The sequence below is a fragment of the Desmodus rotundus genome, chromosome 7 (genome assembly GCF_022682495.2).
Source record: "Desmodus rotundus isolate HL8 chromosome 7, HLdesRot8A.1, whole genome shotgun sequence".
In the NCBI taxonomy this organism is placed as follows: domain Eukaryota; kingdom Metazoa; phylum Chordata; class Mammalia; order Chiroptera; family Phyllostomidae; genus Desmodus; species Desmodus rotundus.
In genome coordinates this window covers 113231357-113255628 of record NC_071393.1, presented here as the reverse complement: position 1 = coordinate 113255628, position 24272 = coordinate 113231357, and the positions used below count along the sequence as shown (strand labels likewise).

Sequence of the window (24272 nt, the reverse complement as noted above, 5' to 3'; positions counted from 1 at the left end):
CTTCCCGTACCTCCAGCAAATAATTATCTGGCCCAAAATGTCAGTAGTGCAAAGGCTGAGGAACCCTAGTGTATAGAATGTCCTGCAGACAGACACTCCATGCATAACATGAACATGTTTAAAACGAAATCATTACCTTTTTATTTTTACCTACTCTCCTGTAACTTGTTATTCCTAATCTGATTAATGGCACTTAGTTTTATAAATCAATATCTTGGTAATCATTTTTTATTTCCTCATTAAGCCCCGCCCCTCTCCACCTTCCAGCCCCGCCTCTCTCCTACCCGCCCCACCCCTTCTCCTCTCGCCCGGGTCCACCCTTAAGCCCCGCCCCCACGTCCCAGCCCTGCCCATCACCTCCCCGCCCCGCCCCTCCTTCTCACGCTGCGCTCCACCTTCCAGCCCCGCCTCTCTCCACCTCTCAGCCCCACCTCTCCCCACCTTCCAGCCCCGCCTCTCTCCACCCTGCCTACCTTGGATCTGCAGCCCGCTGCTTCCGTCGCCGTAGTTGCTACGTTTTCTCTGCGCCGGAAAAAGAGCCCGTGAACACTTTTTGGAATTATGGCGGCGGTGGATATCCGAGGTAACCTGTGTTGTTAGCCTTTGTTTCTTGATTGTCTGGGGTCTGGTTTGGGACTTTGCAGTTCGCGGCGGCAAGGTTCAGGTTCATTTGTGTTATTTCCAAGCTTTTTTTCTGTGGGCGACCCAAGGCTTTAATCTGGCGAAAAGTTGCCTAGCGTTTCCCAGTTTCCCCGGGGTCTCTTAGAAGTGTCGGAACGCAGGGACCGGAAAGCGCTCTGGGCTTTGAGCCCTCAAATCCGCAGTATTGTTTTACACATCTATTTCCACGGTAAATATTGACGCTGTTCTCTCCCGGTGAAGGAATGGCCTTTGAGCCGAGTGGAAGGGGGGCAATGAACCGACGGAATTTGGTTCATCTTTTGAGACTTGGCGTCGTGGCTGCTTTATTTCTGACATCGTGCCCTTTTCGTCCCTGAGCGTGAATCCCTAAAATTTTCTACCGTAAGTTTTATTTTTGACTCTGCAATACTTTCCATCGAACACCCAACAATAACGGAAGGTAGGGGTCGTTTCTTTTTCACAGCTGGACTGTAAAGGTTCTCAAATATTTGCTGAGTCAGTGAATAAATATATGGAGACGCATTACCTTCATTGCTGCTTGATCTCAGATAGCCTTAGGTCACACATTCTCTTCTCAGCTCACGTACACACATCTATTTCAGTGAATTTGGGGGCGGGGGGAACGCCTAGTAATTATGCTCTGGGGTTCCGAAGAGTGAACGGAAGGGAGATTAAAAAATGGTTGAAGCCTGAGAACCTAGCACAGACCAGCTTCCTCCAGGTTGGGATTATGGAATTTCCCAGGGAAAATTGAGTGGCGAGAGAGAGCACTGGACATTACCTTATCTTTTACTGTGTGGTGATGTCTCCCATAATGCTTTCTACACTTGTGTGAAGCTCTTAACGTAGATTTATTTCCATTTGAGACATTGTGGTACTTTTTCTTAAAGTACGTGTGAATTTTTGTACCTAGGTGCAAGCTGAGATTCAGTCCTCACCCCCAGCAAATTAAAGAAAAAGGGCTTTTCTCAAAAGATTATAGTTTCCTCAAACTATAATATGCTCCTAATCATTTCTTTGTAGGATTGTTTTGTTAGTGTATACTTGATTTTTATTGATTTAGGAGGGAGAGGAAGAGGCAGATTTGTTGTTCCACTTACCGGTGCGGTGCATTCATTGGTTGATTCTTGTATGTGCCCTGACCGGGGATGGAACGGCAACCTTGGTGCATCGGGACAAGGCTCTAATCAACTGAGCACCTGGCCAGGGCTTTATATCCTTGACTTTTAAAGGGAAGTGTTTGAGATTCCTTTTTCTGTATTAACCAGAGTAGAGTCTAGCAAACTTATTACAAATATATCCTCATTTTTTAGTTATTCAAAATGCCCAGTGATCTTCAGCATTTCTGGGTAATGCTTTTACATGTTTGTCTTTCATTATAAGTTAGTTTTCCAGTGTTTTCCAGTGCCTAATTTTATCACTTCCTGATTGTTGGAGAGCTGTTTTGGGGCCATGTTAGCATGCTCCTTTGCTTCTACATAACCCCCTCCCCCAAAAAAACCCTTAGTTCAGACTATTTCCAAATATTTAGCTTACATAATGTACTTCTTAGATTTCTTAGAGCCATTGCCAAGGCTCTGAGGTGAGAGCATGCCTGGTGTGTTAGAGGAGCAGCAAGGGGGTGGGTATGGCGGAAACAGTGAGATCCGAGGTGGGGAGGAAATGAGGTGAGAGATAATTGGTAACTCCCTCCGGATCTTCCTGTGCATTCCACTGCCTTCCACTGGGTCCTCATCACCTCATGCCCGTATCTGTTGACTGTTCATAACTGTTGGTAGGTAGGATCTTTACTAAACATTTATTCGTGTCTGCAGATTACTCTCTGTGGAAATGATCTGTAATATTATAACAGTTTATTGCCAGTAACTTGTTATGACATCATACAGGCATAGTTTCCACTGAGTGAGAAAGAAACCTAAAATTGTCCTCTACAAATACTTTTATGTAATCATTCCTACAGAAATGTATAACAAAGTTGCTTCAGGCAAAACTACTTTAATAACTGGGCTATAGCGCTTAAAGCTGAGAATAATGATTATCCTTAGCTGCTTTTCATGAGAAAATCTGTCTTTTTATTTGCTGGCTTGTTACATATTTGGTTATGGCATGATTCATTTATGATGAACCATCTTAATGGTCTATACTGATTATTTGGTCATTAACATACTTAATTGTTTTCTTGGTTTTTAATTTATACACTTACTTTGTCTCGCTTGATTCATTTTGTTCACAACTTCTTGTCACCTGGGGTTAGGTCTCACTTCTTCAAACATACCAGAAGCGGTTACAGTATAGGAGAGGTTGAGGTTTTAATTCTTTCTTCAACCAGTATTATATAGGCATTCATGACTCATACCTAGTGGGATTTACTAGTCAGTGGTATGAAACATTATTGCAGCCAGTGGCTAATAGAAGCTCATTGATTAAAGGTACTTAGTTATCGTGTCTTTTTTTTCATTTGTGCATTTTGTAAATTTCAGATTTAATTCTATTCTAAAATGTGAAATTATATGGCTGTAATTGAAGGCATTCTGCTTCTCATTTGCCCTTTAACTGTTGCATCTTTATTATTTCATCTATAATAAGAGCTTCTTTATTTCTCTGTCCTTGATTGGAAGTTTCAGACTGGTGCCTCTGAATGTTTTCTTTGACGTGCATGTTGTCTGAAAACTTTTGAATTAGTTAACAATATATACAAATTTAGGATTTCCATTCTTTCGAAAGACTTCTTTAGATTTCACATCCTATCACTTCTCCACCTAATCAAATTATTCTGTAAACATAATATACTTTTTTTATGTTTCCCACCTTTTTATATGCGTTCTCTCTACTTAGAATTACTTTGCCTCTCTTTTTCTGGGATGAACCTCTGTTTAATCTTTAACATATAGTCCTGAAACCCTCACCCCATGAAAAGTCATTCCAGTTTCCTCAGGTAAGGTACTCTGCACCCTCTACTGTGCTCTCATAGCACATTTGTTCATGCTGTTATTGTAGCACTTACCATGTCGAGTTGTTGTCTTCTTGCGTACTTATCTCTTCTGTTGGACTATAAGAGTATGTCAGTTAGGGTACATGTCTTCCTTCCATTCATAGTGCCGACAACATTAGATACATAATTATAGGGTTAGATTTCTTCTCCTTTCTCATATTTTATTATTTTGTTTCTTTCCTGTAGATAATCTGCTGGGAATTTCTTGGGTCGACAGTTCATGGATCCCCGCTTTGAACAGTGGAAATGTCCTGGATTACTTTTCAGAAAGAAGTAATCCCTTTTATGACAGAACATGTAATAATGAAGTGGTCAAAATGCAGAGACTAACATTAGAACACTTAAAGTAAGTTATTGTAACACTTAGAGTAAGTTATTATAAGAAGGTAGCATCTTTGCAACTGGAGGTTCTGCAGTGAACAACAGTTCTTTCAAGCTGTGGATCATGAAGTACCGAGTAGAAGTTTTGGAAGAACTGGAGTTCTCTTTGGGTTTGTAAAAATTTTTGATGTGCAAAGGAATTATTAGTAGTCACTTGTTGCTTAGGAAGTCTTCTGTGTGTAACTTCATATATTACTGTCCAATTAAAATATAGCTATGAAGTTTGGATGTAGGTGTGATTGATGATTTTAGCAATGCAGCTGTTATTCTCAACCTATACTTACTATGCTATCTGTACTTACTGTCTTCTCTACATTTAATTTAATGTCTTTAGTAGGTCTGTAGTAGATTTATCTTTGTATGACAAATAAAGAAAATACAATTTTGGCCTTGGTTGGTGTGGCTCAGTGCATCGAGCATGGGCCTGTGAACCAAAGGGTTGCTGGTTTGATTCCTAAGCAGGGGACATGCCTGGGTTGTGGGCCAGGTCCTCAGTAGGGGGCGCAGGAGAGGCAACCACACATTGATGTTTCTCTTTCTCTTCCTCTTTCTCTTTCCCTTCCACTCCCTCTAAAATTAATAAAATCTTTAAAAAAAGAATTATATAAAGAAAATACAATTTTAGCCAAACAAATGCAAAGCAACATTCTTCAGACTTAGAATGTTAAGAATTTATTACTGTTATGAAACTTTCTGAAACTGCTATGTAATAAAGTTTTTTTTACCTGTCATTAAAACACTAGGGGGAATTCATAAAATTAAATTTCTGAGGTATTTAAAATTAAAAAAAAAATCCTTACCCAAGGATATGTTTATTGATTTGAGAGAGAGAGAGAGAAATAGAAACATCTGTGTGATAGAGAAACATTTATCAGTTGCCTCCTGTACCTGCCCCAGCCAGGGATCAAACCCACAATCTAGGTATGTTTCCTGACTGGGGATGAACCTGCAACCTCTTTGGTGTACGGGACAATGCTCCAGCCAACTGAGCCACCTGGCCAGGGCAAGCTTCTGTGGTATTTTTAAATAGCTTTTGTTACGAGACAAATGTTTATAACTATTAAGAGAACTTATTGTTACTTTTAAACATAATCTGTGAGATCAAAAATGCAATGGGGCAAGGATAAGGTTTTGATGTTTGCTGGTGGAGTAAAATGTGTAGTTGACACGTACAGTCAAGACATGAATAGTCCTCATGTGTACTTTTATATTTTACATATACTTATAGATCTAAGGTCAGAAAGCATGGTATTTTGGTTGCCTTTTTTGAAACATACTCTTTAGTGTACTTCAATGATGAAAATGTAAGTTCACCATTAATTTTTGTAAAGAGATTTTGCTGTTTAAGAACCAAATCTTATGTTATCTGTATTTTACAACCTCAGAAAATAACCAGTTTTATTAAACAGCCAGTTTTTAACATCAAACATAGGCGGTTCTAATTATTCTTACAGTGTTGCTGTAATTTTATATAATAATTTGAATGTTCTACAGAATTGTTTGTAGAACATTCATAGATCTCTGGATGTCTGTGTTCTGTTTTCATTCAGTCAGATGGTTGGAGTAGAATACATCCTTTTACATGCTCAAGAGCCCATTCTTTTTATTATTCGGAAGCAACAGCGGCAGTCCCCTACCCAAGGTAAAATGTGTAAACTTGAGGCATTATTTTCTTCTTAAAACACCATGACTTACTTACTTTCTGAGCCATGTGGGTTTTTTTTTTTTTAATTAGGTTGTCTTTTGGGGATCCCCAAGAGAACATACACGTTCAGTGCTTGACTAGGGGGGCTCAGCAGACTCAGCATATAGTCAGTCACATGTATGGTTTGTTATGGCAACACAGTAAGGGTACACAGCCAGATCAATAAGGGAAAGAGCCTTCATCAAGTGGGTCGGCAGGAATCTATGTGTAAGCTTCCTATACTCTCCCTCCCATGAGGGGGCTATACCTCGTATACCCACCAGCTCAGGGAGGTCCATTTCAGACTCTTAAGTCCAGAGTTTTTATTGAGGGCTAATGATGTAGACATCCTCTGGCTGCTAAAATTCCAGACCCTTAGAAGGAAATCAGGTTTCCACTATAATCACATTGTTTGTACAGATTGTCTAGGAAGGCTGTACACCTGGCATAGCTTTATCACTTAGGCAGTGTTTCAAAAGCCAAGTTCCATTGGTTACATGTTTGGACACCACGGGTCTTCCAGCATGCCCAAGGACACCGCTGCAAGTACTAACAGAGAAGCTCTCTGTACTGAAACCACCTTTTCCTGTGAGCGCAATCGTTGGGATTCCAGCTGACCCTCGAGTATCCCAAGTAACCTTTCTTTTCATAGTCGTGGAATCTTAATTCTGTTACAAAATACATAGTAGGTGCAGTTGTACCAAAATCATAGAAGGTCAGTTAAAAATTCTCATTGACACATTCAACCAAAAGTTGGCCTTAGAAATCAAAATGAAGAGTATAGAATTCAGGTTTGATTTTTTTAAGGGTTTTTTTTTTTTTTTAATCTATACCCAAGGATATGTTTATTGATTTGAGAGAGAGATAGAAACTTTAATTGATTGCCTCTTGTTCGTGCTCTGACTGGGAATCGAACCTGTGACCTTTTGGCATACAGGACAACACTCCAACCAACTGAGCCACCAGCCAGGGCCAAATTTGATTTTGAATCAAAAAGTCACCTATTTCCAGAGATGACCATCTTCATCTCTTAATTAGATACCCTCATCGAGACATTTAGTAACAACTCTGATATTGATTGCAGAGAATGACTTGTTAAAGAAGTCATGATTCCAGAGTCAAGAATTTAAATTTACTGTAAAATTCTAGAGTTTCTGCCCAGAGCAAAAGAGAACCTTAGAACAAAGGCAAGACCAGAGACAGGATTTCTGTGATGAGAGGGTTCAAGGTATAGAAGCTGTACAAGGTGGCACCAGCCTCAGTAGCAGCTCTTTTACGCCTTAGGACCCAGGACTGGGGCACAGAGGCAAGTTCAAAGTGTGACTAACACCAGCATTGGGTCACTTGGGAACTTCTTAGAAATGCGTGGTGCCTACTGAGTAAGAATCTGATTTTAACAAGATATGCTAGTGACTCTAGGACAAGTGTTGGCAGACTCTTTCTCTGAAGGTCCACAGAGTAGATATTTTAGACTTTGTGGGCGTCATGGTCTCCGTGACAGTCACTCAACTGCTGCCATAGCAGCCATAGATAATAACGAATGGGTGTGGCTGTTTTTGAATATAACTTTATTTACAAAAATGGGAATTGCCAGGCCCTGCCTTAAGTTTTAATATGGGAAAATGTCAAATTTTAGTTGTTTTTCTAATGGAAATCAATTTAGTAATTGATGTATATAGCTGTGTTCATAAACATTTTTTTCTCCCACTGCTTTAGTTGTCCCACTGGCAGATTACTATATCATCGCTGGAGTGATCTATCAGGCACCAGACTTAGGATCAGTTATAAACTCTAGAGTGGTAAGTGTCTTCACATTTAAACACCGAAGGAAACTTTTACTTGAGCTACCTTGTTTTCAAGAACAAAGAGGAGCTCCTCTCCCTTATAAAGTGTTCAGTTTTAGAATGCTTTGAGCATTGTTACTGTGGGCTAACTCTGTATTAAAAGTATATACGATAACCCGGCTATGTAGAGATGCAGGTTCTGAAAACTGGAAAATTGCTGTCTTTACAAATGTAGTATTTTGTATTTACTTTGGAAATTTTGGTTAATCTAATGAGAAATTCAGGAATTTTTTTTTCTACAAGCTTACTGCGGTGCATGGCATTCAGTCAGCTTTTGATGAAGCTATGTCATACTGTCGATATCATCCTTCCAAAGGGTACTGGTGGCACTTCAAAGATCATGAAGAGCAAGGTAGGTAGGACACCCGGACCCTCTGAAAACTTTTTTTGGTACTGTAAAAGAATGAAGCTGCTTTTGGTACTCTAAAAGAATGAAGCTGGTTTTGTTGGGAAAATGGCTGTTGATGATTTCTAGGTCTATTTTACTTCTCCTTAGGACGATTCTTCATAGGATGATGACATTGTCACAGCTATAATTTATATAAATAGATGTGGTGATAATAGCTTTCTCATAGGAACAGATGTAAATTTTAATGTTAGGTAAGTGTTATTCTTTGATAAGTGGGTTCAAGGTTTTTAAATATTTGGAACATGCAGAGAACATCAGTGATGAGGAATGAGTAATGATATTTCTTGCTTATGTAACTGTTGAGTCATCTGGAAATTTGGAACCTGAATCCCCCCCAGTCTTTTTTTTAATCCTCCCTTGAGGACATATTTCCACTGAATTTTATTTTTACTTTTTTAAAGACTTTATTTATTTATTTTCAGGGAGAGGGGAAGGGAGGGTGAAAGAGAGGAGGGAAACATTGATGTGTGAGAGATACATTGATCATTTGCCTCTCGCATGCCCCCCTAACTGAGGACCTGGCCTGCAACCCCAGCATGTGCCCTGACTGGGAATCGAACTGGTGACCCTTCGGTTTACAGACCGGCGCTCAATCCACTGAGCCACACCAGTCAAGGTTCCGTTGATTTTTAGAGGAACATCGATTGGTTTCCTCCTGTACGTGCCCCAACTTGGGATGGAACCTTCAACTTAGGCATGTGCTCTGACTGGGAGTCAAATTGGCAACCTTTTGGTGCATGATGCTCCAACCAACTAAGCCACGTGGCCAGGGCTGAATTGCCCCCATCTTAAAAGTACAGGAGATACTCTTAGAGACTTATCCCCAGGTGACCAGTCTGTTTTCTGATCTTGCCATTCTGTTATCTGTTGTGATGCCAGAATCCCTAGGTTCCATAGCTGCTAATCTGCTACTTATTCTACACCTTATTTTACCAGTAAGTACTTCTAGAAATGCATGTATAGCAGTATACCTATAGTGTATATTTCCTTCTCTGAGAAATAGCAGTTTAGAATAAATTACTAATGGAAAAGTAGCCTTTAAATAGAATTCAGACTTATATGAAAGGTTGGTCTCTCAGATACAGTTATATTTATTCTTAGTACTTGTAGGCCGAACATTATGTAGGAAAGTTTGCATCAGTTACATAAACTCCTAAGAGCTCTTTTCCCCTAGCCGAATGAAATGTTTGGAGTAAAACTTACCTGGAGCCCTTCATTTAGAGACAGTCTCCCAGTACATCCTACTCCCAGGGAAATCCCACATATCATTAATTTCAGAATTTCTCTTGTTCTTTTTTTTTTTCTTATCTTGAGGATCTTCTGTTGTTTGGTTTGTCCTATTTTTTTTTTTTCAGTGAATTATAATCTTCGTAATTGAGGTTGGTAACTTGGGGAATTTGTGAAAGTTGCATTTTCCATTTGCACCTGTAGGGTTTCATGGGAAAAGACCATTAGTATACTTAAAATATACACAAGATAATTTCAGACGAATAATCTGGATTGTGATTTTGGTAATTATGGAAAATGTTAGCCTTAAAATTCTTTTGTCTATCCATGCTTTTATACTAAAAGTTTCTTTTTAAAAAATGTATTTTCAGTTATAGTTTACATTCAGTATTATTTTGTATAGTTTTAGATGTACAGCATAGTGGTTAGACAGTCATATACTTTACAAAGTTAAAACTAAAGTATCTTTAAAAGACATCAGCTTTTTTTTTTTTTTTTTTTTTAAAGATTTTATTTATTTATTTTTAGAGAGAGGGGAAGAGAGGGAGAAAGAGAAGGAGAGAAACATCAATGTGTGGTTGCCTCTCACATGGCCCCCACCGGGGAACTGGCCTTGCAACCCAGGCATGTGCCCTGACTGGGAATTGAACCGGCGACCCTTTGGTTCACAGCCCACACTCAATCCACTGAGCTACACCAGCGAGGGCAAGACATCAGCTTTTTAAATGTTAGAATGTTAACTTCAAGTAAGAAGGAAGAGTTAGAACACTTCTTTGTATACTCTCTGTTTAACTTATTGGGGTATTATTTTTGAACTAGCAGCCATTAAAAATAATGAAATTTGAGTATATTTATGCTCGACAAAGATTTATAAAATATAAAACATCAAACTAGGCTGTGTTTTGATTTGGACTTCATATTTTAATAGATAAAGTCAAACCTAAGACCAAAAGGAAAGAAGAACCAAGCTCTATTTTCCAGAGGCAACGTGTGGATGCCTTACTCCTAGACCTGAGACAAAAGTTTCCGCCCAAATTTGTGCAGGTAATGAGAACATATGTGATTATTTTGATTTGACATTGTTTTTTCTGGTGTATTTATTTTTATTTACTTTTAATTTTTATTGATTTTTAGAGAGAGAAATATCAGTTTGTAGTTTCACTTATTTACGCATTTATTGGTTGATTCTCGTATGTGCGCTGACCAGAGATCAAATCCGCAGCCTTGGCGTATGGGGACGGCACTCCATCCAGCTGGGCCACCCAGCCAGGGCTGGCATATTTATTCTCAACTGGGAACTGCTTCAGATGTGACCTGAAAATACTGATTTTCCTCATTAGTTAAAAAATGATCTCTGAATCAAAGGCGAGATTTCGAAGGACTTAATGGGGAACGTGGGTAAAGGGGATGGAATTAATATGTCCTCCTCACCAGGGAAATTCCATATATCATTAATTTCACCGTTCTGTGCTGTTAAGTTTAATTCCTCATTGAATCTTAATAGCCTATTAGGACTACATACAGACAATATTCTCATTCAAAAGATTGCCAAAAGTGTCATAAATGGTAGCAAAAATAGAATCTGAAACTCATGCTGTTTTTACTCTTCTGTGCTCACTTCTAGCCTGATGTAGTGGATAGTTTAAGTCCTTAAATGATAGAACAGTTAAAACTTTTGTAACCAAAAGAAAACCCAACCCCAAACAGAACACTCAAGGCATAAGGTTTGGCATGATAAATGCAGGGGGCAGGAGTAAGTGTAAGAGTTACATCACTTTGGTGTCTAAGTTACAGGAATTCCATGTTGTTTGGGGAGTTTCAACAGCAGTAGCAAATCCACCTGCCCTTCTGCTACATGAGCTGTTGAAGTGAAGTAGGTATGAGATGGAATATGTGAACATGTCATTCTCATGGTTAATCTCAGTTCTTATGGAGCCTTCACAGGGCTACGTATATACAAGGTCATATATACTGTTTTTCTTGTGGGGGGCCTAATTAAGAGATTTCTGAGGCTAATTTTAGTTAAATGAGATTCTTCACACCATGTGTGGTAGATACCCCGTCCCGTGGAGATCTCCCGGCCGCTGCAGATGAGAACAAATCTTCCTGAACATATCTTGTCTGCGGATGAGAACAAATCTTGTTGTTCCAGCAGGATAGGGGGTGGCGATTCCCTCTACGGGGGAATGCCTTGAGTCCTTCTCCCAAACGGCTTTTATTGGGAATGGTATGTGTACGGGTATACAGCATATATGCGTAGCTCATCAATCAATGTCAAAAGGCTATATTCATACAAAAACAGGTGTTATCTATAGATAACAATTGAAGGAACACAGAGATTTGTCATAGGTCAGGGTCCATGAGACATGCTGATGCCAGAGGGTCTTTAAGATGTGTTTCATGAGATAAGGAGTTTACTCCTTATGCCTTGAACTTAAACACATGGTTTGTATTGACAGGGCGATTCTGGGCAGAGCAAACTTCAAAGGATAAAATATGTACATGTCAGGCCTGATTCCCACGGGAACCCTCGGTGTTAGAGTCAGGTCATGTCTGCCACCTGTGTTACCAGGTTTTCCAGGGAGACTTACTAGCCCCTTTCTGAGCCTGCTCTTGCAGGGCTGCAATCTCTGAAACCACACAGAGTGGTCCCCAACACCATGAGATGACTTTAGAACAGCCTCCCCTGCTCCGTTTCCTGACTTCACCGTAGGAGAGACATGTACTATTGGAGTGGTTATGTGTCGGAAAGGGGAACAGGACACAGCTGGATCAGGACAGGAAAGCCAGTTCAGAGAAATCTCATGATTACACTTGAAGATGAAACAGTGTCTGATGAATAAATGAATTATAGCTGTGTGTGGAGTGACGAGTAGCCACTACAGAGTGTAAATGGTGAGGTATGGTTGACCATTCATTCGGCGAGTACCCAGTGTATACCAGGGAAGCCAGGGGAAGAACACGTAGACCTGTGCAGTACAGTAGCCGTCAGGCACACGTGACCAATGAGCACTTGAAACACAGCCAGTCCACAACTCATTTTACACATGAGTTGTGATGTGTGTAAGATACATACTGGGATCAAAGGCTTGATACAGAAAAAAAGGTGAGATACTTCATTAAAATTTAAAATATTAATTATATGTTGAAATAATATTTCATATATATAAAATTCACCTGTTTGTGAAAATATGACTACTAGAAAATTTAAAATTACATATATAACTTATAATTGTGGCTCATATTATATTTCTTTTGGATAATGCTGATCTAGAAAATGAGAATAGAGCACGCAAAGCCAGAAATATGAGTGTTAGGGAACAAATACCCATAAACCATAAAGTCCTTAGTTTTTTTCCCTAGTTCCTTGAGATGTAAGGTTAGATTATTTGAGAACTTTTCCTTTTTAATATTGGCACTGACTGCCATAAACTTCCCTCCTAGTACTGCTTTTGCTGCATTCCATAAATTTTGGTATGTTGTGTTTTCATTTTCATTTCTCTTCAGATAATTTCTTATTTCCCTTAGGATTTCTTTTTTGGCCCTTTGGTTGTATGGGAGTGTGTTGTTTAATTTCCACATATGAGTTAGTAGCAGGAAGAACATAGTAAAGATTAAAAATAAATGAAATAGAGACTAGAAAAACAAGAGGAAAAAAGTCAGTGAAGCTGAGAATTGGTGTGTTTTTTTTAAAATTCTTTTTAAGAGTTGGTGTTTTTTAAAAGGAAACTTCAAAAAGAGGAGAAGACTCAAATTAGTAAAATTAGGAATGAAAGAGGAAACATTACAACTGGTGTCACCGGAACAAAAAGATCATAAAAGATTAGACTACTATAAGTAATTATAAGCCAACACATGGAACAACCTAGAAGAAATTCCTAGAAACATGCACCCCACCAAGACTGAGTCGTGAAGAAACAGAAACTCAGAACAGACCGGAAATGAGTATCAGTAATCACAAACCTCAACAAACAAAAGTCTGGCACCAGGTGACTTCACAAGTGAATTCCGCCAAATGGTTAAAGAGAATACCAATTCTTCCAGACTCTTCTAAAAAACCGAAGAGGTAGGAACACTTCCAAATTCATTTTATGAGGCCAACATTATTCTAATACCAGAGACAAAGATATGACAGGAAAACTACAGTCCAGTGTCTCTGATGAAAATAGATGTAAATATCCTTACTGAAATACTAGCAAACTAAATCTAACAACACACTAAAAGGATCATACACGTGATCAAGTGGGATTTATCCCTGATATGCAAGGATGATTCAACACACTAAAATAAACCAATATGATACACTACATCATCAGAATAAAGGATAAAAATCACAACGATGATTTCAGTAAATGCAGAAAAGGCATTTGAAAAAATTCTTTTATGATAAAAATGCCCAACAAAATGGGTATTAAAGGAATGTACCTGTACATAAAAAAGGCCGTATGTGAGAGACCCACAGCTATTATATTCAGTGGTGAAAAACAAAACTTCTTCTCTCAGATCAGGAACAAGGATACTTACTCTTCATACTTCCTTCCAACGTCATACCGGAAGTCCTAGCCAAAGAAAGTAGGCAAGAAAAAGAAAAAAGGTATCCCATGGGGAAAGAAGTGAAATTGTCTCTTATTGCAGATGACATGATCTTAAACATAGCAAACCCTGAAGACTCCACCAAAAATCTGTTAGAACTAATCAATGAATTCAGTAAATTTGCTGGATACAAAATAGGTTGCATTTCCACATACTAACAGTTCACTGTCTGAAAAGGATATTAAGAAAACAATCCCATTTACAATAACATTTAAAAAGCCCTAGGGGTGAACTCTTTGTTTCCAGCTTTATTGAGATACAGTTGCCGTCTAGCGCTGTGTAAGTCTAGGGCACACAGTGTACTGATTGGATGTACTAGTGTGTGCAGAATGATGACTACTACAGCATTAGCTGACACTATCATGTCACATAAATACCATCTCTTTTTTTTTTGTGGTGAAATCATTTAAGATTTACTCTCAGCAACTTTCAAGTAAGACAGTAGTATTAAATATAATCACCATGTTACACATTAGATTCCCAGAACTTAATTCATTTTGTAACTGCAAATTTGTACCCTTTGACCAACATCCCTCCATGTCCTTCACCCCCACCCGCACCCCAGCCACTGAAACCCACCACTTTACTCTCTGTTTGTATGATTGGCCTCTTTAGATTACACATATAAATGATATTTTATAGCATTTGTCTTTTGCTGTCTGACTTAATTTCACTTAGCTTAATACCTTCAAGGTTAATCCTGTTTTTTTTTTTTTCCCCCAAAGGGAAGATTTTCTTCTAATGACTGAAAAATATTTCATCTTCTTTATCCATTAATGTGTTGATGGACAAGTAGATTGTTTCTGTATCTTGGCTGTTGTGAATAATGGTGCAATAAACATGGGAATGCACATATCTCATTGACATCTTGCTTTCATTTCCTTTTAATATATGTCCGGAAGGGGGATTGCTGTCTCATTGGTAGTTCTATTTAAATTATTTTAGGAACGTTCACACTATTTTCCATAGTGGTTGTACCAATTTACATTCCTACCAACAGTGCACAAGGGTTCTCTTTTCTCTGCATCCTCACTAGTACTTATACAGCAATATTTATATCTTGTCTTTTTTTAAATATATTTTATTGATTATGCTATTATAGTTGTCCCATTTCCCCCTCTTTATTCCCCTCCGCCCTGCATATATATCTTGTCTTTTTTATGATAGCTATACTAATAGGTGTGACATGATCATCTCAAATATTTTCTCCAATTTGGTAGGTTGCCTTTAATTTATTGATGGTTTCCTTTGCTGTGTAGAAACTTTTTAACTTGATGTAGTCCCACTACTTTATTTTTGCCTTCGAAGCATTGACTTTTGGTGTCAAATTCAAGAAATCATCCCCAAGACTGAAGTTCAGGAGGTTACTACCTATGTTTTCTTCTAGGAAAGTTTTGGATTCAGATCTTATGTCAAGAATGTAATCCATTTTGAGTTGATTTTTGTGTATTGTGTTAAATAGTGGTTCAGTTTCACTGTTTTGCATGTGGCTGTCCAGCATTTACAGCATCATTTATTGAGGATACTGACCTGTCATCATATACTCTTGGCCCTTTGTCGTAAATTAATTGACTCTATATGTGTGGGTTTATTTCAGGGCTCTGTGTTCTGTTCCATTGGTATATGTCTTTTTATGCCAATACCATGCTGTTTTGATTACTACAGCTTTGTAATGTAGTTTGAAATCTGAGATATCTACATGCTTATGTGTATTTTAACATTAATTACTATAGCCAAGGTGTGGAAACAACCCAAATGTCCATTAGAGATGAATGGAGAGTGCTGGCTGGGTGTCTCAGTTGTTTGGAGCATCATCCCATACACTAAAACATTACAGGTTCGATTCCCGGTCAGGGCACATACCTAAGTTGTAGGTTCAATCCCTGGTTGGGGCGTGTATGGGAGGTAACAATCAATGTTTCCCTCTCTTTCTGTTTCTCTCTCTCTCTTGATAAACATATCCTCAGGTAAGGATTTAAAAAGAAGAGAGAGATGAATGTAGAAAGAAACTGGTGTATACATACAGTTGATACTAATTCAGCCTTTATAAAAAGAAGGAAATACCTTTTGCAGCATCTTTGATGGACCTGGACTATATTATGCTAATTGAAATAAGTCAGTCACAGAAAGATGGATAGATGCTATATGATTTAACTTACATAAACTATCTAAGATAGTGAAACTTACACATGCAGAAAATTTTATGGTGGTTGCTAGAGGGTGAAGGGGGGAAATAGGGAGTTGTTAACTGGATATAAAGTTACAGTTAGACAACGTGAGTAAGTTCTGGAGATCTGCTATACAAAATGATGCCTATAGTTAACACTGTGGTGTGGTCCTTAAAAACTTGGTAAGAGTGTAGATGTCTTGTGGAAGGGAGTTCTTAGCACGCACAAAAAACCCAAAGGAGCGTAAGGAATCTTTTGGAGGTGATGAATATGTTTATTACCTTAATTGTGCTGATGGTATCATAGGTATATATGTCTAAACTCATCAAATTGAGTACATTAAATATGTGCAGTTTTTGTATGTCAGTTATACTTCTATATACCTGTAAAAAAAAAGAAATCTGCAAATACTCTGAAAATGAGACATAAAAGATGCTTAGGGTAAGGTCAGGTCAAGAAGGATGGCTTGTATAGGCTCTCTAAAGGAGTTTGTGGTTAATGCCATAGTCTAGTGCTTGCTACTTTAAACCCATGACCCATTAGCACTTCCATAAACATAACAGGTTTCTGAATTAAAAGCTCTTTGAAGTGTTAAAATAATAGCTATCATCACTAAAGGCAAACCAAAGCAGTAGTAATTTTTGTATAAATACACAAAGTATTTATTCAAAATGCTAAAATATTCTCTCCATCTTCTAGACCCTTATCACTGACTAGCTGAGAATTATTGATGATGGCGGTAGGGACCCAGTAAATGTTTAAAAACCATTGCAAGAAGGAAATTTAGTTAGTTTTGTGTTTTTTGGAAGATAAGCAATAACAATGTAGAGGATGCTTAGGAAAATGTGATGTTTGGAGTCAGGGACGATAGATTGTGGAAAGTTTGAATTAACTCTGTGGCCAGAGAAAGAATGGAGATTCAAAAGGTGTTTCACATTCAGGGTTGCCTAAATTTTGGCGGTTAAATTTGGAGAGATTGTCATTAAGGATGGTTCTGAGGTTTCAGGCCAAGAATTAGATTTGATGTGGATTATTAACCAAAATTTAGAATATGTATAGGAAAAGAAACAGATTTTGGCTTAAACCTAGTTGTTAGAGGTTCTGTTTTCACTGAGTAACCCCCAGAACATTCAGAGGCTTACTGCTGTGTTTGGATTCTGAGGTATTGCAGCTGACTGACTTCTCCTTTTTTTATGACCAGGGGCCCTGCTTCAATCCCTTGTGCATGCTGTCTTGTCCTGGCGAGCTAAGCTGGACGGTTTTGAAAGCTCAGAGATTCTTTTGAATCTTCGAAAACAAAACAAAACGTGCACACTTTACCTTATAGAAAGTTATGGAAATTTAAGATAATATAGAAAAGTAGAGAGAGTAATTAATGGAACCTCCATATACCTATTACTCTGCTTCAATAATTATCAGACCAACCCAATTTAATTTTATCTCTTCTTCCTCCACTTCCTCCCAATTGTTTTGAAGCAGATTGCTGACTCTATATCATTTCAATTAGTTTTTTTACATTTTCCTTTTAAAGGTTTAGCTGTAGGCGCACAAAAAGTTGTCATTTTCCAGAACCCCGCCTTTCTTTCAGCCGTCCAAGGACCAAAAGCCAACGCCCAAAGAGAGAGCATGTTGAACTCTGTAATAGAACTAGGAAAAAAGGATGGCTTTTTCTAGAATGGTTAATAATTCCTTTGCTCCTCCTACCTAAAATGTTTCTCCTCAGATCTAGAAAAGAAAATAAGATTCTTGGTCAACCTGAAATCTCTCCTATGAACTCCCGTGTACCTCTCCTATTTCCCAGAACCATTTGTAGCTCAGAACTTGCTCCTACTTCTCTACTGTATTTAACAGTTACGCTTCTAGGTCCTAGGGATGTTGCCCATTAGGGAGGTGCTCAGAGAACATTGGAGGAGTGCTGACTGCTTTGAAGCTCCTTTTTCTATGTTTTAATTCTTGTCCTCACTGACCGTTACACTAACTCTGATACAGAGTTCAGAGGGAGTTCAGGCCCTCAGAGCCTTTTATGATGAATGTCTTTTCAGTGGTGTTTTCAGAAGCTACTAGAACACATAGACTTAACTTCAGGTAGGTTTTTCCCAAGGTTACATGATTAAACTTTATCCGAAAGGCACCCTCATTCTATTTGTCATCTCAGGCCACATCCTAGTAGTTTGACAGTATTCACTAGGAATGACTAGACAGTGCACATTGTGTAGGTAATGACATTATTCCAAAATCCAGATGTAGTTCGGTGTCCGGTAGAGTTCAGATGGCGCGGCGCTAGCAGCATAAGAATACTCCCTCAGTTTCTCACTTCCTCAGTGACACCATATATTTGCTTTCCTACTTTAAAGTTAAAAAGATTTGTTGACATGTTTAAGCCTAAGATGTTCATAAGATATGTGATAATGTGGCTGTGTCGGGGGTGTCTGTGACCTCCCCATGTTTGGTGATTTGTGTAAAGGTCTCACAGGACTTACTAGAGTGACATAGTAGGGATATACAGCCAGTTATAGGGGAAAAAAACATTAAGTGGAGGCTTCCTTATATTCTCTCCTTCCCACGAGGGGTCACACGGAGTCTGCTTCTCTCAACAGTGAAGATGCAGCAACGCGGATGTGATATTTCTGTCCAAGGAAGTCCATTAGAGACTTGATGCCTGTGTTTTGTTGGTGGGGGTGAGGGGAGGGTGCCTGTAGTGCTGTATCTAAGAGCAGGTACTGAAATCCCACACTCCCTGCATAAACAGCATTATTTATACAGACAGTCTAGGTGCAGTAGCCACCGTTATCAGTCAGGGAACGGTGGGGATCCGCCAGAAATCCAAGTTCCTAGTCCCCAGCCGAGGGCCAAACTTGCAGGTTGACCTTTCTAAGGAAAGCAGCCTCGGGCCTTCTCTGTTAACCTTTCTGCACAGTGGGTAATAATACGGAGCTCAGTTTGGGTCTTACGAAGTGTAACAGTTTCCAGAACTTGCAGTTGGAGTGGGCTGGTAGGCACTTGGCAAGCATGAATCTGGCACATGTGATACCAGAAAATTTTGTAGTCTTTAGTCCTAGGAATAGATAAGAAAGCCTAAGGAGGGCAAAAAAAGAAATTCAGAAAACAAAGGGAGGCATTAACTTTGAAATGGCAGAGACAACTTGAGATAACGGAAGTATATATAAAGGTGTTGTGTGTGTGCGTAAAGGCGTAATAAGTTTGAAGGTAGATAAATGGGAGGGAACTTCAGGCATTGACTTTTTTCTTTTAACACAAGAGGGTAGAGTCATCAGCTGAGGGTGAGGGGTAGGTTGTGAGCCTTGCAGAGGAAGGAAGAGGAGGAAAGTGTTTTAAAGCATTTCACTGGAGTAATCGGGAAAGGGAGGTGACAGGACTCAAGTCAAAGAACTGCTGTGCAGAATGAACGATCTGACCTTTTCCTGGCTCCCAATGCCCCGATCATGTTTTTCTGCAGTTGGATTTTTAGTAGTGTACTCATCCGAAGTTCATAGAAAAGTGCCTCTTTCTCCTCTGTATTTCCCACTCCTGCCAATTTTAAAAGTCAGAGGGTTCATCCAAACTTCATTCTACTTTTTTTATAGCTCTTATGCCCTAAGCAAATAAGTCTGAAGAATTGAAAGGCTCTGTTTTCCTCTTCCATTGGATTCTGCTTACCTGATCGGTTTTTGTAAATCAGCGTGGCCTGGATGTGGAGGCAGAGGGCTTTGGAGGTGTTGAAGGGTTATTTATGTTTGACTCTTTTGTTCTAGTTTTAGATTTGTCTTTTCTGAAGCACATGAATAAGAAGTAGAAAGTGATAAATTTACTTTTTATGGTCCATGGTTCCTCTTCATGAAATCATTTACAATGTAATTTGAATGAAGGTGTGATTTTAATAAGAATTATGAAGTCAGGAAGAAAACTTTGCTAACCTGCTCTGTTTTTTTTTCTACTTCTCCCACTCCCTCTCCTTTGTTTTCTCTTTTTTCAATTATAGCAAAAGTCTGGAGAAAAGCCTGTCCCAGGTATGTTTCGTCTAGTATTCTTACTAAAATTGAAATAAGATCGAACAGCCTGTTTAACCCAGTGACAGCTATGGCATGTGCGATGAGCTGTTGTCACTTTGTCCTTCTAGATCCCCTCATTGTAGTTTCTTACTCCTAACCTTTGAGACTTGCTGAACTGCCAAAAGTTGGTGCTTTTGTGGTAGTGATACTAGTATTTATAAGGTGAATCACAGTGGGAAGAGTAGGAATTGAGGAGGTGTGGAAAGCCAGGATGATTTGAAGTTTTGAGTTCAGATTTCAATGTGGAAAAAGTTCTCCTGGTTCGTTATTGAAAAGAGGTATTGAACTATCCATTGAACTGGGATGAAATAATTATATATCTTGTTTATGTATTATGTCTCATTTAAAAGTCATGTGTTTTTTGTCTAGTATCATACTTACTTGGTATCAGGTTTGTAAATAGATTCTTCCACCTCTGCCCGATGAAACAGCTAAATTTAGAACTTGAGATAGGAATTCTAAATGAATTGGAGAGTCTGAACCATTCACATTAACTGTTGTCTAAATTGATCTCGTCCCTCTATTCTTCGCCCCCTTCAAAAAACACCTGCTTTTCACGGGCAGTGGATCAGACAAAGAAAGAGGCGGAACCTACACCAGAAACTGTAAAATCTGAGGAGAAGGAGACCGCAAAGAACATCCAACAGACTGTGAGCACCAAAGGTCCCCCTGAAAAACGAATGAGACTTCAGTGAGTATTGGACAAGAGAGAAGCTTGCAAGACTTGCTGTCCATCATTATACCTCATTAGTGTGAAGGGCTCTTGACTTTAAAAGTTCTTTGTCACAACCCTCTCATTTGTATGGAATGTGCCTGTTCTTTTTTTTTTTTTTTTTTTTAATTATTTTACTGTTCAGTTACAATTGTCTGCATTTTCTCCGCAGCCCTCCCCGCAACCCCATCCAAACCCACCTCCCTCCCTTGTTTCCACCCTCCCCCTTGGCTGTCCACGTGTCCTTTATAGTAGTTCCTGAAAACCCCTCTCCCCACTGTCCCTTTCCTCCTCCCCACTGGCTATTGTTAGATTGTTCTTAATTTCAATGACTCTGGTTATATTTAGTTTGCTTTTTTCTTTTGTTGATTATGTTCCAGTTAAAGGTAAGAATGTGCTTGTTCTTTAACAAAGGATATAAAGACCCTTAAACTTTCCAGATAGGTATTTGTTTGTGTCTTTTGTAACCTTCCCCCCACAGTACTTGATCAGCCCCTCACTCACATATGTACTGCTTTTCTGTGTTTAAAACCAAATAAAGGTGTTTGTCTAAACTACTTCATTGTGGCGTTTCCCCCTTATTTCTCTCTGAAATATTTCCAGATGTACTTTGTAAATACAAAGGATTAATGTTAACGTAGTAACTGAGCCTAGTTTCTTTTTTAGTTGCATATTTCTCAGTGTTAAAATACTAAAGTTACTAACAATCTGAATGATAAAGAAATGGGAAAAAAACCTCAGTCATCTATACCATCACTCTACAAATACTATAACAGTTATGTGAATTTTTTGTCGTCTTTTTCTGTGCATAGATATTTTAGAAATCAAAGCTTGTAATTTTTCTGTTCATGTAATTTATCATAGTATTATGTCTGTTGTAAGCACTTCTCCATGTTTACTTAGTTTTCATAGATTATTTATCTTAATGACTGAATAGTTCCTGTGAGTGATTATACATTTTCTTAAACTCATTCTATAGTTTACTTCAGTTGTTCTCAGTTTTCATTATTTTAAATAAGGCTGATGCGATTACATTTGTCTATGATTTTTCAGTACTTAGTAGGATAGAGTCCAAGTGGTAGAATCACTAGAATTTGTACCTTTTTTCCCCTCCTAGTCCATATCGACGAGTTATTTTTCTCGAAAGGTTTGGACCAGTTGTCACTGAAACAGTGAAGTATGAAAATACCAACACCCCCGGAATTTTACTACCACTGACTATTGTCACTTGGTTTTTTGCTAATTAAGTAGCAAAAAAAAATGGTGTTTTATCATTTTAAGTGGTTGAATAATTGTTCATCTTTGACTTTTGCTTTTATAAAATATCTGATTTTCTGTATTGTATAAGATTTTTCTTTTAGCTTTTTATTTTGACATAATTCATACACACATACACACACACCTTTTGCCTAAATTCCCCATATGTTAACATTTTCCACATTTGTTTTATTCTTCAATCTTTTTCTGTCGTCTCCTCCACCTCAAACTCATGCTGTCAATTGTAGTTTTTCTCTCTGTGTATTTGTGTACATATAATACACATGCATATACACCTTTCACTTTTGCATTGAGAATCAGTTGCAGGCATGATGCCCAGTTTCCACTAAGTACTTTTGAGTGTATTTCCTAAAATAAAGAAATACACATTCTCATACGTAGCTATAGTGTGGTTATCAAAATCAACTATGTATCACACTATGGTACCACTACCTAATCTGTAGATCTTACTCATATCTTGCCAGCGAGGTGCCAAGAATGTCATTTACAGCAACAGAATATCCTGAGCTATGCATTGGATTTAGTTGTACCATCTCTTCAGTCTGCTTTAATCTGGAATATTTCCTCCTTGTTTTTCATGACTTGATATTTAAAGAGTTTAGGCCAGTTATTTTGTTCAGGGTCTTTCAATTTCAGTTTGTTTGGTACATTGATATTTCCGTGGTTAAATTCACCACATGCACTTTTGTCAGGGATAGCATGGAAAAGATGTTTGTGGAGCCACATGCTAGTTGCCTCATTTCTGGTGTTAACTTTCTTGGTTAAGATCATGTCTGTCAGGTTTCTCTACTGAAAGTAACTATTTTTTCTTTTGTCATTTAGAGATATCTTATGGGGCAGATAGAGGTTCTGTAAGTAGCCTGTTACTCCTCAAACTTTTACCCACTAGTTAGCATCCACTGGTAATGCTTGCCTGAATATGATGGTTGTCAAATGGTGATTTTCTAATTCCAGCATTCCTCTATGTCTGTTAGTTGTCTTTTGCTATAAAGAAGAGAGCTTTCTTCTCTCCCCTTATTTGTTTATATCATTTTGGACTTCTAGGTTCTTATTTTATTCAATGAGTTAATATTTCTTTACTATTCTTGTTTATATTGATGCTCAAATTGTCCCAGATTGGGCCAATGGGAGCCCCTTCAAGCTGATTCCTGTGCCCGTTGGCATGACCCTGTCATTCGTTGAGCATTTTCTTTGCATTTTGGCACAGTGGACTATTCAGGTTCTTCTCAACCCTGGAATCAGCCATGTCTCTTAGGTTCCTACTTCCTTTTGGTGGAGAGAATGCAAGGTCTTTGTGCTAGGACTGCTCATTAGCTACCTGGGTGTCATTGCTGGTAAGCCCTCTCAGCTGCCAGAGTTAAGAACTAGGTACATACCTACATAGGAGTGAATACACATACATCCCCACACATATATCTGTATTTATTAAAGGCCATCCATTCACACTAATAGCACCAGTTCCAGTCTGTCACCTCAGGGTTGCTCTGTTCTCTTTTATATGTGTAACTCACTCCCACATTGGTGAGCATTCTGGTTCCTGTTATCCACAGTATTTTCGCTTATTTGCTTAATCCTCTATTAACAAAGTAGTTTTAAATAGCTTATACCTCTGCCAAAAAGAGACCTCCTAATTAGAGTTCAGAATTTGCTTATTTCTTTTTATGTTTAGCTTGAGGATATAGAGTTTAGGTATTGTGTTTAAAAATTACTTGGGTTGATTTTTCTTCTCTTTAGTGTGGTCACGTTACTTACTTGTTAGATTATTCAGTTCATTTGATTCTGTTTTGAATTTCATTTTATTGACTTCTTATTAATTTCTGTTTTGTTCTTGTATTGTTTTGGGGTGTGTGAGATGTTAACTTGGTTTTAAATGTCAGAACTGTCAAAAAAAGATTCTAAGTATCACACCCCTTCATCCTCCGTCCTAAGTCATTGCTTCTCTCTTTTCCACCTCATTCCTACCAACCCTCTCAAGGTAACCAACCTAATTAGTCTCTTACTTATCTTTACTGTATGTGTTGTGCACAAATGAACAGATATTTTCTTACTTCCCCTTCTTACCCAGAAGGCAACATGTTCTATAAACTTTTGCACTTTGCTTATTTCCCACTTACTTAAGCATGAACTTTGGACATATCGATATTAACTCTTTCTTTGTCATACTTGCATCTAGTATTTTTCCAGCAAAGCTTCTTTTCCTTCAACTGCATTGCTGCAGAATACCAGAGTGCAACTCGCACCCGTGCAACCCACTGTGCAAGTACAGAAATTGAGCATTGCCTGTACCCCAGAA

The 24272-nt window shown here is 38.4% G+C and overlaps 1 protein-coding gene across 2 annotated transcripts; it reads left to right on the top strand.

Annotated features, from left to right (window-relative positions):
- The first annotated feature begins 479 nt into the window (after positions 1 to 479).
- Positions 480 to 21258, top strand: MED6 (mediator complex subunit 6). 2 transcript variants are annotated; one of them, XM_024568004.3, is made up of 8 exons: positions 480 to 583; positions 3821 to 3980; positions 5566 to 5657; positions 7416 to 7498; positions 7787 to 7895; positions 10108 to 10223; positions 19920 to 19947; positions 20554 to 21258. In XM_024568004.3, exons 1-8 carry the CDS (start codon positions 562 to 564, stop codon positions 20682 to 20684), a joined length of 741 nt encoding a protein of 246 aa, XP_024423772.1. In that variant the 5' UTR covers positions 480 to 561; the 3' UTR covers positions 20685 to 21258. The 2 variants fall into 2 exon arrangements, with proteins under 2 accessions (XP_024423772.1, XP_053784443.1); XM_053928468.2 differs by lacking the exons at positions 19920 to 19947; positions 20554 to 21258 and adding an exon at positions 11234 to 11663.
- Positions 21259 to 24272: the final 3014 nt, after the last annotated feature.